Here is a 16,352-nt window from a genome sequence, read left to right as displayed (position 1 = left end):
TGAGAGTTCAGAGAATACTTCCCATAGGAGATGATTACTGAAAGAGCTGTGTGGAAAAATCCAAAAGAGCATATCCAAGAGCCAGATGCAGTGGTGCATGCCTGTTTGTAATCCTAGACTCAGGAGGCTGAGAGGATTCCCTGGAGTTTGAGGTCAGCCTGGGCTACATTGTAGTGAGTTAACCTCTTAAAAAACAAACAATGAAAACAACACATCACAGAAAAAGAATATTACACACATAGTCATTGAATGTAATGAACAGTGTCTGTGTTTGGTGTAGATTGTGTCTCTGGGTAGAAGAGCTAGAAATGAGGCTAGATCTGGTAGGGGCCAAACAAGGAAGAGCCTTTGTATGACACATGAAGGGTTCTGGAAAGTTTATTCAGCCTAGAGAGCAGATGGTGGAAGCGAGTGTGGGAGTGGAGTTAAGAGAACCCAAAAAACCTTAGTTGAGTAATAAGTAAACGTGTAATCAAAAAGTATTAAAAGAAGGCTGGGGATTTAGCTCAGTGGTGGAGCACCTATCTGGCAAGTGCGAGGGTTAAAAGAACTGGAAAGAGGTAGGATATCAGGTAAGCTCAGGTAGGAAGGGAACACTGCATTGAACATGTGGACTAAGTCAGGGGTTGATAATGATTGGTTTTTATTTACTGTTTATTTATTTGATTTTTTGAGATTGAATCTTACTGTGTAGTTCCGGCTGGTATTGAATTCACTATGTAGCCCAGGCAGGACTGGAACTCAGGTTATCCTGCTTCAGCCTCTCCCAAGTGCTGGAGTTACAGGCATGCACCACCACACCTGGAAAGAATAGTTTAAGTGGAGCCAAGTCCTTGAATATCAGGATAAAGAATTTTGTAAGCAACACATATCCTTGAAAGAATTTAAAACTGTCGTTTGTTATATGAAAATAGTTAGCAGTGTACTTTCTTCTGGCTGGTGTGAAATGCTGTTGAAATATTTCATGACTATGAAATAGTAGAAATATTATTATTTTATTTTATTTTGTTTTTTCGAGACAGGATCTCACTATGCAGTTCGGGCTAGCCTTGAGCTCACCGAGTGCTGGGATTCCAGGCATGTGCCACCATGCCTGGCTAGAAATATTATTAAAGAAAATTGTATTTGTAAAGGAGTGATAATCTGAACTGAAAATGACTCTGTGTGTGTGTGTGTGTATGTGTGTGTTGTGAGATGCTGACAGTTGAACCCAGAGCTTCATTCATGTTAGCCAAGTGCTGTAGCATTGAGTTAAGTTAGTCCTTTTAGATCTTCCTGCTTCTGCTTCTCCTTAGTGTTAGAATTACAGGTATGTACTGTCACTCATAGCTATGAAATAGTCCTTTTGGCACAGTAATACATTTGAGAAAGAAAACAAGATTGAAAAAATATCATTTGTTGAACTTTCAGTACTCCTTCATATTATTGATTTTCTTTACCTTTTTGTCCAATGTCTTTAATCTGTGTCCAATGTCTTTAATCTGTGTCTTTAAACTACACAACAGCCTAACCTAACTGTAGGGACCTAACTTCTTTCTTCTTGGTTGCTTTCTTCTTGCAGTTTCTAAGACTCTTTGTTTTCAAATAAACTATTTTCTAACTTCAGAAATAGAAGCAAATTGCTTTATCTTCTCGTCACATTCAAACCCTCTTAAATTAAAACTATATCCTTGCAATTTAAACATTTCTGTATTTTATATTTATATTTTAACATCTCAGATTACTTGAGCAGGGTTCAGTATCAGTTTGTTTTTTTATATCATTGTATATTTCAGCATATAAGTAAAAGACGCTTAGAATACACTGAAGATGAACTGTATTCTTTGTATGCATAGTTTCACTGAATTCTGTGCTAGGTAAATCACATAGGTAATTATATATATATATATATATATATATATATATATATATATATGTATGTATATTTTTGGGGAGTACTGGAGATTGAACCCTGGGCTTTCACACTGAGCTATATCTTCAGCCATTCTCTGGTTTTCATTTCTGTTTTTATTTTGAGGTTTTGAAGTTACCTGAAGCAGGCTGTAATTTGTACCCCTCCTGCCTCAGTGTCCCAGAGTTCTGGTATCACAGGTCTGTGCTACCCATGCTCAATGCAAATTTTTACCATTGAGGGTATGTTGTTGGACTTTGTTTTTGTATCTTTATTTATTTGTTTTTGGTACTGAGGATCGAAGTCATGACCTTGCACTTGCCAGGAATGCACATAATGCTGAGCTAAATCTCTGGCCCCTTATTTTTATATTTTTAAAACAGGGTTTCATTGTATAGTTCAGTCTGGTCTCCAATTTACTACAGTTCTCCTGCCTGAGTGCTTGGATTACAGATGTGTGTCACCATGTTCAGCTTGCCACTGTGTTTTTTTTTTTTTTTTAAATAAAAACAACCCTACATTTATTGACCTCCAGTAAAAACATAAGGGTAGCCAAAACAATATGAACAAACATTTACAAATACTCCCAAGGCAAACCACTTAATCAGCTGCCTTTTTTACATGGGTACACATAGTAATTGACATTTATCCTAATTACCATTGCTTCTCATTGCTGTCTTAATTCACTGATCATTTCTAGTTGGAAACACTTTGCAGCAGAGTAATATTATCTCCTTTCAGCATGATCCGACCCAGTTGTTTTCTTGACTTGGTTTTAGAATGAATTTCTTCTGCATCATCTAATATAAGGTTCATGTACTCATCAAAACCAATAATACAGCCCTCTGTCCGCATATTCACTTGCTCATATAGCCACACCTGAATCTGGGATCTATTCTGCAAGTATCTGAAGATGAGATTGATGGGCTGCACCATCACCTTCTGCACTTTCTGGCCCTGGCCCCTGTGGAACCTGACTGACAAGGACCACAGCTCCCACCATGCTAGCTCTAATGGCAACTTGCCACTGTATTTTTTGTTGTTATTTTATTATTATTGTTAAGGTAGTATTTTGTTGTATAGTCCAGGCTGGCTCAAACTTGCAGCTATCCTCTTGCCTCACCCTTTCAAGTACTGGGATTACAGGTGTGCAGCACCTTGCCTAGAGTGCCACTGTATTTTAATTAATTAATTAATTCTTGAGACGGGGTCTTGCTATTCAGTTCAGGCTGGCCTTGGGCTCACTCTGTAGGTCATTCTGGTCTCAAACTAGCAAGGATCCTCCTGCTTCAGGCTCTTGAGTGCTGGGATTACAGAAGTGTGCCACCATGCCAGCTATTTTGTTGTTCTTTCTTTCTTTATTTGTTTATTGGGTAGTGGGAATCAAACTCATGACCTTCCACTTGCCAGGCAGGCGCTTGTGCCGCTGAGCTAAATCCCTGGTCTACTTGTCCGGCTATTTTAAAGGCACATTAACAGATAAGGTAACAATGAAAGCTGAATTAAATTTTACTTAGCTGTGCTGAAAATTGAACCCAGAGCCTGTGCATGCTAGATAAGTGCTGTACTGCTAAACTATATACCAGCCCATTTGGTTTATTTCTCCTTCCTTCCTTCTCTCCCTGTTTCCCTTCCTCCCTCTCTCCTTCTTGCCCTCGCTCTTGTTCTCCCTCCCACCTTCTCTTTCTTTTCCCTTCTTTCTCTCTTCCCTTCGTTCCTTTCTGGTTCTTTGACACAGAGTCTTGTGCAGTTCAGGATAGCCTTGAACTCCCCATGTAACCCACACAGGCCTCAAACTCATTTCAGTCCTTCTGCCTCAGCCTACAGAGTGCAGGATTGCAGATGTGCATCACCATACCTGGCCAATTTCCTTTTTAAAACTACTTACCTCCATTCCTACTTTTCTGTCCTCACTGTCAGGACATTAGCAATTGCACTGTGCTGTATCCATTGTGTCTTTCTGGAACTAAGCTCCTTAAGAGGGGAAGTCTTGTTTTACTCTGTTTTGTTTAGCCTTCCAGAGAAGTAGTGTTAGTACAGTGATTAAAGAGACAAGTTCTGGGCTTGAATTCTGTTTCTCTTTTCTTTCTTTCTTTCTTTTCTTTCTTTTCTTTCTTTTTTTTTGAGACAATTAATTGCTATGCAGTCCAGGCAGGTGTTGAGCTCTCTTAAGTCCAGGGTGGCCTTGAACTCACAGTGATCCTCCTGCCTCAGCCTCCTGAGTGTTGTGATTATAGGTGCTTAGCTGTGTTTGAATTTTCTTTCTCTCTTTCTTTCTTTCTTTCTGTCTGTCTGTCTTTCTTTCTTTCTTTCTTGCTTGCTTGCTTGCTTGCTTGCTTGCTTGCTTGCTTGCTTGCCTGCCTGCCTGCCTGCCTGCCTGCCTGCCTGCCTTCCTTCCTTCCTTCCTTCCTTCTTTTGTGAGACAGGGTCTCAATGTATTTTCTAGGCTGGCCTTGAACTCACTATGTAGTCCAGGCTGGCCTCAAATTTGCAGTAATCCTCTTGATCACAGGCATGTACCACTACACCCGGCACAGGGCTGGAATTTTAGCTCTTAGCACTTCTTGGCTATTAGGTTAACCAACTTAACAATTCCTTCATGGCTTTGTTTCCAAATGTGTAAAAGGGGTTAATATCAACACTTAGATTTTAGAAAAAAAAATAAAAAAATGAAAGGGGTTAATGGTACTGTTATAGAACTGTAATGGATATTAAATGTAGAGCACTTGGAAAAGAATCTGGATTATGGTAAATGTTTAATAAGTATGATAGAACCTATTGTAATGTCTTGTACCTAGTGGGACTCCTGTTAACATTTGAGTGAGTTAATAGATGACATTCCCACACTGATCAAAAACATTTAACTAGCTAACCACTAAATGCCTTTATAGTTTTGAGCCTAAGTTTCTGTTTTATGTCATGGCCCAGCTACTGGAATTCTAGTTCATAACAATCATGATGCTTATGCAAAAAAGCTAATGCACTTTAAGAACTGGCTTTTGATCTGTCTGGCACTAATATATGGCGTTGTGAAATTCCATGGCTAATTAAATAAAGGGTGCCAGTTTTAATGCTACAATGCATTTGGTTTGAATAGAAACCACAGTTTATTTCACAGGAAGATGGCAAGCTCAGCAGTACTGCTTTTATTTTTAATTAGGCAGTCATCCTGAAATGTGTTTGTATTTGCTGTGTTGGGATGTAGAAAGAATAATCACTGAGCAGACCTGTCATGTAGAGTTGCCATGTGTTTGGTCTTGATACACTGTTATTAGACTTGTTAGTATTCTTAATCTGGAAAAATAAATGACCAGTTTTCTGGACTACATGTCACTCATAATGAATCCTTATTTTAATTAGTTTAGGGCTGTTCTCTGGCTTTTTTTTTTTTTTTTTTTTGAGACAAGTCTTGTGGTTCAAACTGGCTTCATACTTAAGGCAATGCTCCTGTCTCAGCCTCTTGAGTGCTGAAATTGCAGCATGTGCCACCACATTCTGCACACTCTGTGATGTTAGATAAAATAGGAGTATATTGTTTTTTTTTTCTTGTCTTTATACAAGGGATGTAAAAGTTCACTGAAATTTCATACACTCATTTTACTCAGTTTGTGAAACTTTGTTACCAGGTTTGAACACATGATTCTGTTTTTGGGTAAACACTGAAGATTTTTGGTTGCTGGCTAATACTGTACTGCCATATCCTATTACCTATTGGTTGATAGCTTTTTTTTCTTTCGTACTGGTGATCAAACTCAGGACCTCATGCTTGTCAGGCAGCTGCTTATATCGCTGAGCCAAATCCCCAGCTTGGTTGATAGTTTTTTGTGCATTGCAAGGTTTTATTTGTGTCTACACTATTGTGTAAAGTTGCATCTTCTCCATTTTTGTGAAATGAAGCTATAAGAAATAAATACTGTACATTATAATGGAAACGTAGGAACGATTGAGATTTGGCGTATTTTCCCTGTTTAGCACTCATTCTTTAGAGAGTCTGTTTGCATAGAGCTAATTTTTATGTGCATAGTTATTAAAGGACTGAAACCTTAGAGGTTGGTGAGCCCTCTGTGGCTTCATTAGTCTCCCTGTTGTGGGAGGATGGAGAGTGGTAGTAGCTTTCTTTCTTTTTTTTTTGTCTTTTTTTGAGACAAGGTCTCTCTGCAGTTCAGGCTGGCCTTGAACTTACTTTGTAGCCCAGGCTGGTCTTGAACTCTCAACAATCCCCCTGCCTCAGCCTCCCGAGTGCTGGGATTATGGGCGTGAGCCACCACGCCCGGCAGTAGTAGCTTTCTATAGATAATCCATAAATAATTTTTCAGATGCTTACCTGTGATTGTGGAGGAGATATGTTATAATGGGAAGTGCTTAAATTCAGGAATAGTAGATTTGAATCCTGAGATGGTCTCTCATTATTGTATTTGAGAGTCTTAATTTTTTCATCTTTACATTGGAGATAATAATACCCACCTTCACCGGGCATAGTGGTGCATACCTGTAATCCCAGCACTCAACCTGGGCTTAAACTCTCCTATATATAAATTTAAGGGCACCCTGAACTACACAGTGAGACCTTGTCTCCAGAAACAAAACAGAACAAAACAAAACAAAACAAAACGCTGTCTTGCAGAGTTGTCACAAAAATTAGAGGTAACATACATAAAACTCTTGGTAGAATGCATGAACCATAGAAAGTGGTGGCTGTAGGGGCTGGGGATTTAGCTCAGCGGCATAAGCGCCTGCCTTGGAAGCAGGCAGTCGTGAGTTCGAACCCTGGTACTGACAAAACAAACAAACAAACAAACAAACAAAGTGGTGGCTGCAGTTACTATTTCCAGAAACATTTCAGACAAGAGCATGATGTAAGAGTTCTAAAATCTTCTTGATTCTCTGAGAAATGACTATGGAATTCTCACTTTGGAAAAATAAAATATACACTGGTATAAAGTAGTTTGTTAACTTTTTTGTTGTTTTTTTGAGATAGGGTCTCTTTATATAGTTTAGGCTGAACTTGCTATGTAGCCCAGGCTGGTCTTGAACTCCTGCATCCTTCTGCCTCAGCTTCCATAGTGCTGGAATTACAGGTGTATACTGTCACGTCCAGCTCATTAACTTTTTTGTGGATAAATTATTTCTTCTCATCAAAGTTTGTGTGTGTGTGTGTGTGTGTGTGGTGCTGAGGATCAAACCCAGGACCTTGTGCATGCAAGGCAGTGATCAGAGCTTATAAGTAAGTTGGGTTCAAACCCAGCCTGGATAATTTAGTGACTTAGTGAGACCTTGTCTCAAAAATAAAATAAGGGCTGAAAATGTAGCTGAGTGTAAAAGCCCTGGGTTTTGTCCTCAGAACCAGGGATAAAAAACCCCCCTCAAATTGTGTTTTCTTTGTGCAGGCTAAATCAATCCCAGAATAAACTACTACTATACTAGAATATAAACCTGTCTGTGTAAAGCAAAAAGTTTTGAACTTCCAAGTTTATGAACACAGTTACTACAAAATTATTTATGTGTCCTTGAAAGTCACATAATTTTGGCATTTTCGAATGACTACTAAAGGTTGTTTCCTAGTTGAAGAGCAGAAGTGACTAAGCTTTTCTACCATGGTGTTGTACTGAGACTCTTCTGGCATTCAGGGCAGGACAGTTCTCTGTTGTGCAGTTCTGCTCTGTGCATTGTAGCCCATTTGGCTTCTCTGGTCTCTGCCCACTGAAATACCAGTACTGCCCACCCACACCCCTATTGCTGTGGAAATAACTCCTCCCTGTCCAAATACTCCCGCTAAAATTCACAAACACTAGATGAAAACCACTGGGACTCTACTTGAAATATTTTTAGTGAAGCAGATCAAGTATTACAACTTTTCTTTTTTGTGGGGGGTACTGGCAATCAAACTCATGATATTGCACTTACCAGGCAGGCGTTTATGCCTTTGAGCTATAGCCCAAACCCCCACTTTTCATTTTAAGAATACAAATTTTTGCAAGCTTAAAATTAATTATTCTTACTTGATCAACAAAGTATAATCTCTTGGACCGAGTACTCTTTACAGCTAAAATTGTGTTTTTTCAATCATTATTTCTTCCTAGTAAAGGCGAGAGTAGAGGCTGGGGATTTATCTCAGCAGCATAAGCACCTGCCTTGCAAGCAGGCAGTTGTGAGTTCAATCCCCGGTACCGATAAAAAGGAAAAAGACAAAAAAAAAAAAAAAAAAAAAAAAAGGTAAGAGTAACTGTAGTTCTCTCTGTTCCCAAAAAATGTATACTCTGAGGGGCATTACTAGTATCAGAGAGAGTATTCCATAAATAAGACTAAGAGAGATCATCCAGAGGCAGAAAGCATTTTAGTTTCACACATTTCAAACAGTATATTTTCTGATTTTAAAAATAATCGTTTTCAGCCAGGCATGGTAGTGCATGCCTGTAATTCCAACTCTTGGGAGGCTGAGGCAGGGGGATTGTCATGAGTTTGAGGCCAGCCTGAGCTACCTAGTGAGCTTGAGGCCACCCTGAAATACATAGCGAGACCTTGTTGCAAAAGATGAAAACAAAAACAAAAAATTCATTTTCAGCTAAGAATGGTAGTATATGCTCATAATCCCAGCACTTGGGATGCAGAGGCAGGAGGATTGCCATGAGTTCAAGGCCATTTTAATGCTACATAGTAAATTCAAGCCCAATGTGGACTGCACTGTGAGATTGTTTTGAACTCCTCCCCCCAAAATCATTTTCAGATTTTATTTTATTTTGATCCTGGGAATTGAACTCATAACCTTGTGTATGCCAGGCAAGCACTTATGCCACAGGACTAAATGTTCAGCTCATTTTGAGATTTTAAAAAGTATTTTGAATCTTTGGATGAGGGGAAAAAAAAAGTAGGGTGTGGTTTTAGAATGTATTGATACACAGTTTTACTCCCTTTTATGGCTGATTATTGCTAGACATATTGCTATTAGACATGTTAGACATACTGAATGCTATTTCTAGCTTAGTTGCTTTCATTTAAAATGTCGTTATTTAGTCTGGTGTCCAAAGGAGCAGAAGACATAGTTTGGAAGTTTTCCCGAGCTCAGCTTTCCAAAATGTGTTAATAAAGTTCTTATTTCCATGAGGGAGTCTGTACTTTTCACCTCTCATCTCAGCCGTTCAGTGGTTAGTATGACTAGCATGTAAGAGGAGTTCTACACTATATATCAGGTTTGTTATAAGCTCTTTTTATTTTAAACTTAGGACTTAAGTAAGTTAGACTATCCAAAAAAAATTCCCCAGTGCTTTTGAGGTTTTTAACCTAAGATATAAATTCTCCTTGGACCAAAAACTATAGTGGAACTGTTACAGAATAAAAGTCTAAGAATCTGGAGGCTTGGTTTGGATGTTGGGATGCTATTTATTTGCCAAATTGTTTTCAATTTTCTTGGCCTAAGCATACTGCATAGCTATTGTATTAGCGATAGACTTAAAAAAAAATATTAAATTTTTATCAGTTTCTCTCTCTCTCTTTTTTTTTTTTTTTGGTACCGGGATTGAATTTGCAACCTTGTGCTTGCCAGGCAGGCGCTTATGCCACTGAGCTAAATCCCAGCCCATATATATATATATATATTTTTTTGTCTTTTTCCTTTTTATCGGTACCAGGGATCGAACTCGCGACTGCCTGCTTGCAAGGCAGGCGCTTATGCCGCTGAGCTAAACCTCCAGCCCCAAGAAATATTTTTAAAAAATAACAAATAGCGAACATACCATTTTGTCTACTGTGGTTTTTTTTTTTTTAGAAAAGGAAACAAAGATTATTGTTATAATTGAAGTTCCTTTTGTTTTTCCACCTTGTCTCATTTTTCTTCTTTCCCACCAAGGTAATTATACTATGACTTTATCATCTTTTTAGTTCATGCTTTTAGATATTCACTATAAATATCTACCTTTAATAATTATAGTAGGAGTTGAAGATTTACTGCTTACCAGATGCTAGTCATCGAATCAATAGTCTTGTGGTTGTTATAAAGATTGAATGAGTTAATATATAAAATAGTATAATGTAGCTATTGTTTTTGTTTTCCCTACTGGGGACTGAACTGAGGACCTTGTATGTGGGAGGCAAATAAATGCTCCAACTGGATAGCTCCTGTTTTTTTTTTTATTGTTGTTGTTGTTGTTTTGGTACTGGGAATTGAACTCACAACCTCGCATTCGCCAGGTAGGCACTTGTGCCTCTCAGCCAAACCCTTGGCCCCTGTAGCTCCTGTTTTTATTTCCAGTTGGGGAACTGGAGATGTAGAACAGTTAAATAAATGTCTAGGTTCATTAATGGGGCAAAAATTAAATTCAAATTGTTCGTTCTAAGGGCTATATAATATACTATGGAGATGATCATGCAATTTTTTTTTTTAATTTTTTTTTTGTCTTTTTCATTTTTATCGGTACCAGGGATCAAACTCACGACTGCCTGCTTGCAAGGCAGGCACTTATGCCGCTGAGCTAAATCCCCAGCCCCTATCATGCAAATTTTTTTGTAACTTAAAAAATTCTTTTTTGTTGGTACTGGGGATTAAATCAGGAACACTCGTTTATTGAGCTGTAGCCCAAATCCCTTAAAAAAAATTTTTTTTAAAAGGTCCCAGGGCTGGGGATTTAGCTCAGTGGCTTAAGGGCCTGCCTTGCAAGCAGGCGGTCGTGAGTTCAATCCCCAGTACCAATAAAAAGAAAAAAAAAAAAAAAAAAAAAGACAAGGTCCCCTTGTGTTGGTCAAACTGGATTTGAACTTGAAATCCTCCTGCCTCAGCTCCCGACTAGCTGAGATTTTAGTGTATGCTGTCATGCCCAATTTAAGTTTTGAGTGTATGGTGTTGCATACCTATAATCCCAGAGCCCTAGGAGGCTGAAGTATAGTTCCAGCTGAACCCATTGAGTGTAACAGTTTAGCAAGACCCTGTCTCAATATGAAAAATTTTAAAAGAGCTGAGATGTAGCCCAGTCCCCTGTGTGGGGCTAGGGGGTGTTTTGAATGAAATTTTAATGATACTACCCAACTAAATTTGCTATCCCTCCCCCAACATTGCTTTTGTAATATGTGCACATTGCTAGATGTAATTGCTTATCACTGCTAGATATAATGTATTTATGCAAGTGCTGTATTGTTAAATATAATGTATTTATGTAAGTGCTGTATTGTTAGATATAATGTATTTATGTAAGTGCTGTATGGTGCAGTTTATCTATTGTTCCTACAGATGAACTGCTTGTCACCTGTGTCCCCATTCCATACAGTGGTGAAATGAATATCTTTATTTAGGGTTTCTGTAGCAGTGGGTGTTATCTTAGTAAACAATTTAAAAAATATTTTTTCAGGGCTGGGGATTTAGCGCAGTGACACAAGCGCCTGCCTGGCAAATGCAACGTTGTGAGTTCAATGCCTGGGTACAAAAACAAATCAACAGCAACCCAAAACCCAAAAAAACAAAAACAATCCACCTTTTTCTCCCCCTTGAAAAGTGCTGTTAGCAAAGATACATTGTTGTTTACGTTTTAAAATAAAAATATCAAAATTGTCATTGAATTGTGCTACTGTAAAACTTGTAACAGAACTCCTATCAAAACAGTTCAGGTGTAACTAGCAATTTCTTACCTCTTCCCACCCAGCTGAAAATGTAAAACCAGACTGTTGAACTACAACAATTTTGTCTTCCATGCTTCTGTGTAGAGAACTAGGACCTGCCATCCCCATTAATCCTGAGGATTTGAGGAGATAATTAATATATTTCATTAAAAATGAACTGTATCTCAAACAATGAAAAAGTCAGTAGTGGTCCCAGGTGAATGGAACACCACCTGTAAACCACCTGTAAACCAGCTGTGAAGGAGGTTGAGGAAGGAGGATCTTGAGTTTGAGGCCATCCAGGGCAAAGTAGCAAGACCTGGTCTCAAAACAAAAACTAAGAAGGAAACTAGGAAAGGGCTAAGGAGTGTGTCTTAGGGCAAGAGTGCTCCTGGGTTTAATACTCAGTACTGGAAAAAAGTCAGTAGAAGGCAGACCTGTCCAAGTGGACGGTTAATTTAGCAAGCAACTATGTTCTTTGTATTCAGTTTCATGTTACTATGGTTTATTTTTCTGAAGTTATTTATTTTTCCTTTTCTAGCTCTATCTTATTATTATTATCAGTCTTTTTGAGACTGGGTCTTGGTATGCATTTCAGGCTAACCTTGAGCTCAGGCTGGCCTTTGTAGCCCAGGCTGGTCTTGAACTTGCAATGATCCTCCTGCCTCAGCCTCCCAAATACTAGGATCAGAAGTGCGCCCCCACTCCTGGCACTTTTTATATTTTTATTCTGATATAATTTTGAAGTCTTAGTCATATTCAATTTATATTGGACTTAATAATTTTTCAAGTTAGAAGAAAATTATGTGAGGCTGTAAAGGTCCCTGGTAGGAACACAGACTTTTGAATCAGTCCTGCTCCTTTCTTTTTCATTTGCAATACTGGATGTTAACATCAGGACCAAAGAGCTATATCTCCAGCTCTTTTTAGTTTTTATTTGGAGACAGGATCTCACCAAATTGCTCAGGCTGGCCTTGAACTTGCAGTCTTCTTGCTTCAGCATCTGGAGTAGTTAGGGTTACAGGCATGCAACACTATGAATGGCTGCATTGTAATTTCATCTCTAACATTTAGTGATCTTTCTGTGAAAGGAATGTAATAATTTTTATTATGGATTATTTCAAAATAAACCTGCACACCACCAATGAGCTATACCCCCTAGCCCATACTACATTTCCTGGAAAATAGGGTTAATGAATGAGATGCTATCATTGTTATTTTGTTACTTAAATTGTAACTGATGATCTCCATTATGTTATGCTTACATAAAGACTGACCCCATTTTGAGTTTTAAGTATATCAATATTTTTTTTCAAACTAAAGACATGAAAGTATTTAGATATGAAAATGGAGAGAAAGACTGTGAAGGAAAATATTTTTACATTGATAATTCTTTGATTTGCATATATTTGTTTATAGTTTCAATGGACTTTTTGTCTTTTCTTTAGGGTCAAACTGGAAGAGAAGTAAAATTCAACAAAAACTTACTACGTGTGAAGTTATTTCTTAAAAAGAAGAAGCAAGTCATTATAGGATTATGGATCGGAGCAAGCGGAACTCAATTGCGGGATTTCCCCCTAGAGTGGAGCGTCTGGAGGAGTTCGAAGGAGGTGGTGGAGGGGATGTGAATGTGGCCCAGGCAGGGAGAGTTTGGCCATCTTCATATCGAGCTCTTATAAGTGCCTTTTCCAGACTGACACGTTTGGATGACTTCACTTGTGAAAAAATAGGGTCCGGCTTCTTCTCTGAAGTATTCAAGGTGAGTGATACCTCAGCAGTTTTCAGATTGTCTTGCTGATATCCGTTCACTGCAGAGCCAGAGCCAACAGTTGTGTTTAACTAGAACAGAGGTTTTGTTTAGTCAGAGTACTCTGGGTCTTGATTACTATTCTAAATTCTCTTTATAAGCTCCTTCTTAACTTGTGGGATAATTTATTTTAATTATAAAAATAATACATGCTCAATGAGGTGTGGCACACGGCTGTAACGCCAGCACTCTTGGAAGGCTGAGGAAGGAAGCTTGAAAGTGTGAGCCCAGAATGGACAATTTAATGATTTAGCATGACTCTGTCTCAAAATAAAAAAATAAAGAACAGGGGATGTAGCTCAGTGTGAAAGCCTTAAATTCAGTCTCCAGTACTTCAAATCAAGCCAAACCAAATCATGCTGATAAAAACTTAAAAGACTAGAAGATTTCTTCAGATTATATTTATTTTATCGAATTTTCCTATTGTGTATGGTTTTTCAGTTATTTTGGATGTTCCAAATATATAATCATGTTGTCTGCAAAAACAAATTTAAAGCTGGGTGTGCTGGTGCATGCCTTTAATCCCAGCACTCGGGAGGCTGAGGTTGGAAGATGGCAGGAGTTCAAGACCAGCCTGCATTACAAAGTGAGCTCAAGGCCAGCCTGAATTGCATAGCGAGACCCTGTCTCAAAAAGACCAAAAAGAAAAAAAAAGATGTGTCTCTCACCTCTGTCTTCCCCACATATGTACATGTCTATGTGTGTTTATGCGTATGTGTATATGTATTGTCTGTAATAATAACCACTATTTGCCATTTGATGTGTGGACTTCTGTATTTATACAGATACACACATACCTTACATATGTACATATAAACTACGCATGCATAGTTTCTGTTTGCTGATTCTTTTGTCATGCTGAAGATCAAACCCAGGGCCTCACATATGCTAAACACCGTGTCACTAAGCTATGCCCGGAGCCTATTTGTATGCATGTGTGCATGCATGTTTGTATGTATACATGTATGCATTTGTGTATGTTTCCATGTATTTTATTTTCTTGAGACCATCGCACTGTGGCCTGGAACAATCCTCCTGCCTCAGTCTCCCAGGTAGCTGGGACAAGTGCTACCATGCCAGGCTTATTTGCTTAGTTTTTTTCTTTTTTTAAGATAATGTTGAGCCCTAAGTACTCATAAGCTATCATATTTCTCTGGTTCATTCATTCTCTCAATTTATTTCAGACCTTTTTTTTTCTCTTATCAAATTCCAATATTCCTCTCTAGTCCTCATCCTCAGGGAGGAGCTTCCTTCCTAATTCACTGAGAGAACCGCAGGAAGCAGAAGAGAACCCCACAGTCTCCCTTCGCTTCTGATGGTGCTGGCTCACCCCTTCACACACCGCCTCAGCCTCTGCCCCAGCACCGGGGCAGAGCTGGACATGCCCCTCCATCCTTGTTTCCCTTGGTATTTTTTCCATTTACTTATTAAAATCAAAAAATTCTCTTGCCTTTCTTTTAATGAAAAATGCATGTTTTGAATATTCTCTTTAGCTATTCTTTCCCATGTCTTACTCCCTTTCAGGACCATAACAACTCCACAAAATTGTCTCTACTCACCTCTTCTTTTTTTTTTTTTTTTTTTTTTTTTTTAATTTTTATTTTAAAGGAGGTAAAATTAAACACAACAAAACAGAACTAAATAGGACATAAGAAAACAATGTAAGAGATATAAATTTCAAAGCTAGATGATCTGAGATCTTCATTGTCTATCATATTGTTTCCTGTTTTCTTCCAAATAGTTGTCTATGTGTTTGCATACAGATAATTCATACAAAACAACATAGTATAAAACTGATCTGAACAGAATGAGGAAGGCATTGTAGGTCTTCAAAACCAGACAATAGAGAAGTCACTAATGGCTGTTGTAGAGTCTCTCGTTCTCTTCAAAATAGCTGTCCATACTTTCATGTATACTGAAGTTCAACAAAACATAACAGGCAGGGGCAAGGGGTTGCTTGGTTTCCTGTGCTCCAGGTTCCAGCATGGCTTGGGTCCCAGTAAATGTTGGTGGCTCCTGTGCTGGGCTGCTACAGCCTGCCACGTTCACAGCTGCTCACAGGATAGGGAGTTGCTTCAAGCTGTTTCTTTCTAATGAATTGACCATTTCACTGCCCAAGTTCTGAAATGGCCAACAGACCATAGAAAGACATCTCTTTAGGCTCCTGCTTGAAACCAACAGTATCAGGAAGCTGTTGGCCTTGATTCAGGGCCAGTCTACTCACCTTCTTTCTCTAGTTTCTTGTTCTCCTGGTCTCTCTTGTAAAAAAATTAAAGTACTAAGTATCCCCAGTACTGTAAAACAAAACAAACAGAGATCTACTTCCCAAAAAACTATTAAAATAGGGTATTATAAAATGCAAAAATATTTCTATTTTCCCTAGTGTTTCCTACTTTGTTATATTCCTAAGTAAACACCAATAATCTGTTTTTACACCAAGTTTGCTATTCTGTCAAACCTAGATTATCTAGCTACAATAAAAAGTTTAATCTATATATTTTTTTGTCTTTTTCGTTTTTATTGGTACCAGGGATCGAACTCACGACTGCCTGCTTACAAGGCAGGCGCTTATGCCGCTGAGCTAAATCCCCAGCCCCAAAAGGTTTAATCTAAAAAAAATTATTGTGATAAAAGGCATATAACATACACTAGTCTTTTTTGGGAGGGGTTAGGGTCTCACTCTGTAGTCCAGGCTGGCCTCACACTTACAGCACTCCTCCTGCCTCAGTCTCTCAGCTATTGGGATTATAGGTGTGTGCCACCATGTGCAGCAAATTTACCTTTTCTTTTTTTTTTTTTCACTGTCTTTGTCTATTTATTTATTTATTTTTTTTGGTACCGGGGATCAGACTCATGACCTTGTGCTTGCCAGATAGGTGTTTACGCAGCTGAGCTAAATCCTGGGCCCATGTCTTGTCTCACTCTCTAGTTCAGGTTGATCTTGAATTCACTAAGTAGCCCAGGCCGGCCTCAAATTTGTGGTGCTCCTCCTTCTGCAGCCTCCCTACTGCTGAGATCACAGATGTGTGCCACTGCGCCTGGGTATCGTTTTTTTTTTTTTTTTTTTTCGGT

At 38.5% G+C, this 16,352-nt stretch overlaps 2 protein-coding genes and 1 non-coding gene across 6 annotated transcripts in view; 1 reads left to right on the top strand and 2 right to left on the bottom strand.

Moving 5' to 3' along the window:
• Positions 1-16,352, top strand: part of Tesk2 (testis associated actin remodelling kinase 2) — a 131,482-nt gene that overhangs the window by 8,895 nt on the left and 106,235 nt on the right. For all 4 annotated transcript variants that reach the window (XM_063236371.1, XM_005000211.4, XM_003462498.5 and 1 more), the window contains exon 2: positions 12,922-13,232. In XM_063236371.1, the coding sequence (XP_063092441.1) occupies positions 13,011-13,232 (222 nt within the window). In that variant the 5' untranslated portion in view covers positions 12,922-13,010. The remainder of the gene's footprint in view (positions 1-12,921; positions 13,233-16,352) is intronic.
• Positions 2,555-6,368, bottom strand: LOC100723596 (small nuclear ribonucleoprotein E-like). The gene is made up of 2 exons (XM_063235132.1): positions 6,356-6,368; positions 2,555-2,868 (listed from the first exon to the last, which is right to left on the bottom strand). Exons 1-2 carry the CDS (start codon positions 6,366-6,368, stop codon positions 2,588-2,590), a joined length of 294 nt encoding a protein of 97 aa, XP_063091202.1. The 3' UTR covers positions 2,555-2,587.
• LOC111754744 (small nucleolar RNA SNORA2/SNORA34 family) lies at positions 15,359-15,495 on the bottom strand. The gene has a single exon (XR_002789412.1). It is a non-coding gene; the product is annotated as a small nucleolar RNA SNORA2/SNORA34 family (small nucleolar RNA).

Source organism: Cavia porcellus, unplaced genomic scaffold (genome assembly GCF_034190915.1).
Source record: "Cavia porcellus strain 051 isolate PalLab524CR breed Dunkin Hartley unplaced genomic scaffold, mCavPor4.1 scaffold_25, whole genome shotgun sequence".
Taxonomy (NCBI): domain Eukaryota; kingdom Metazoa; phylum Chordata; class Mammalia; order Rodentia; family Caviidae; genus Cavia; species Cavia porcellus.
This window is presented reverse-complemented; position numbering and strand designations above follow the sequence as displayed.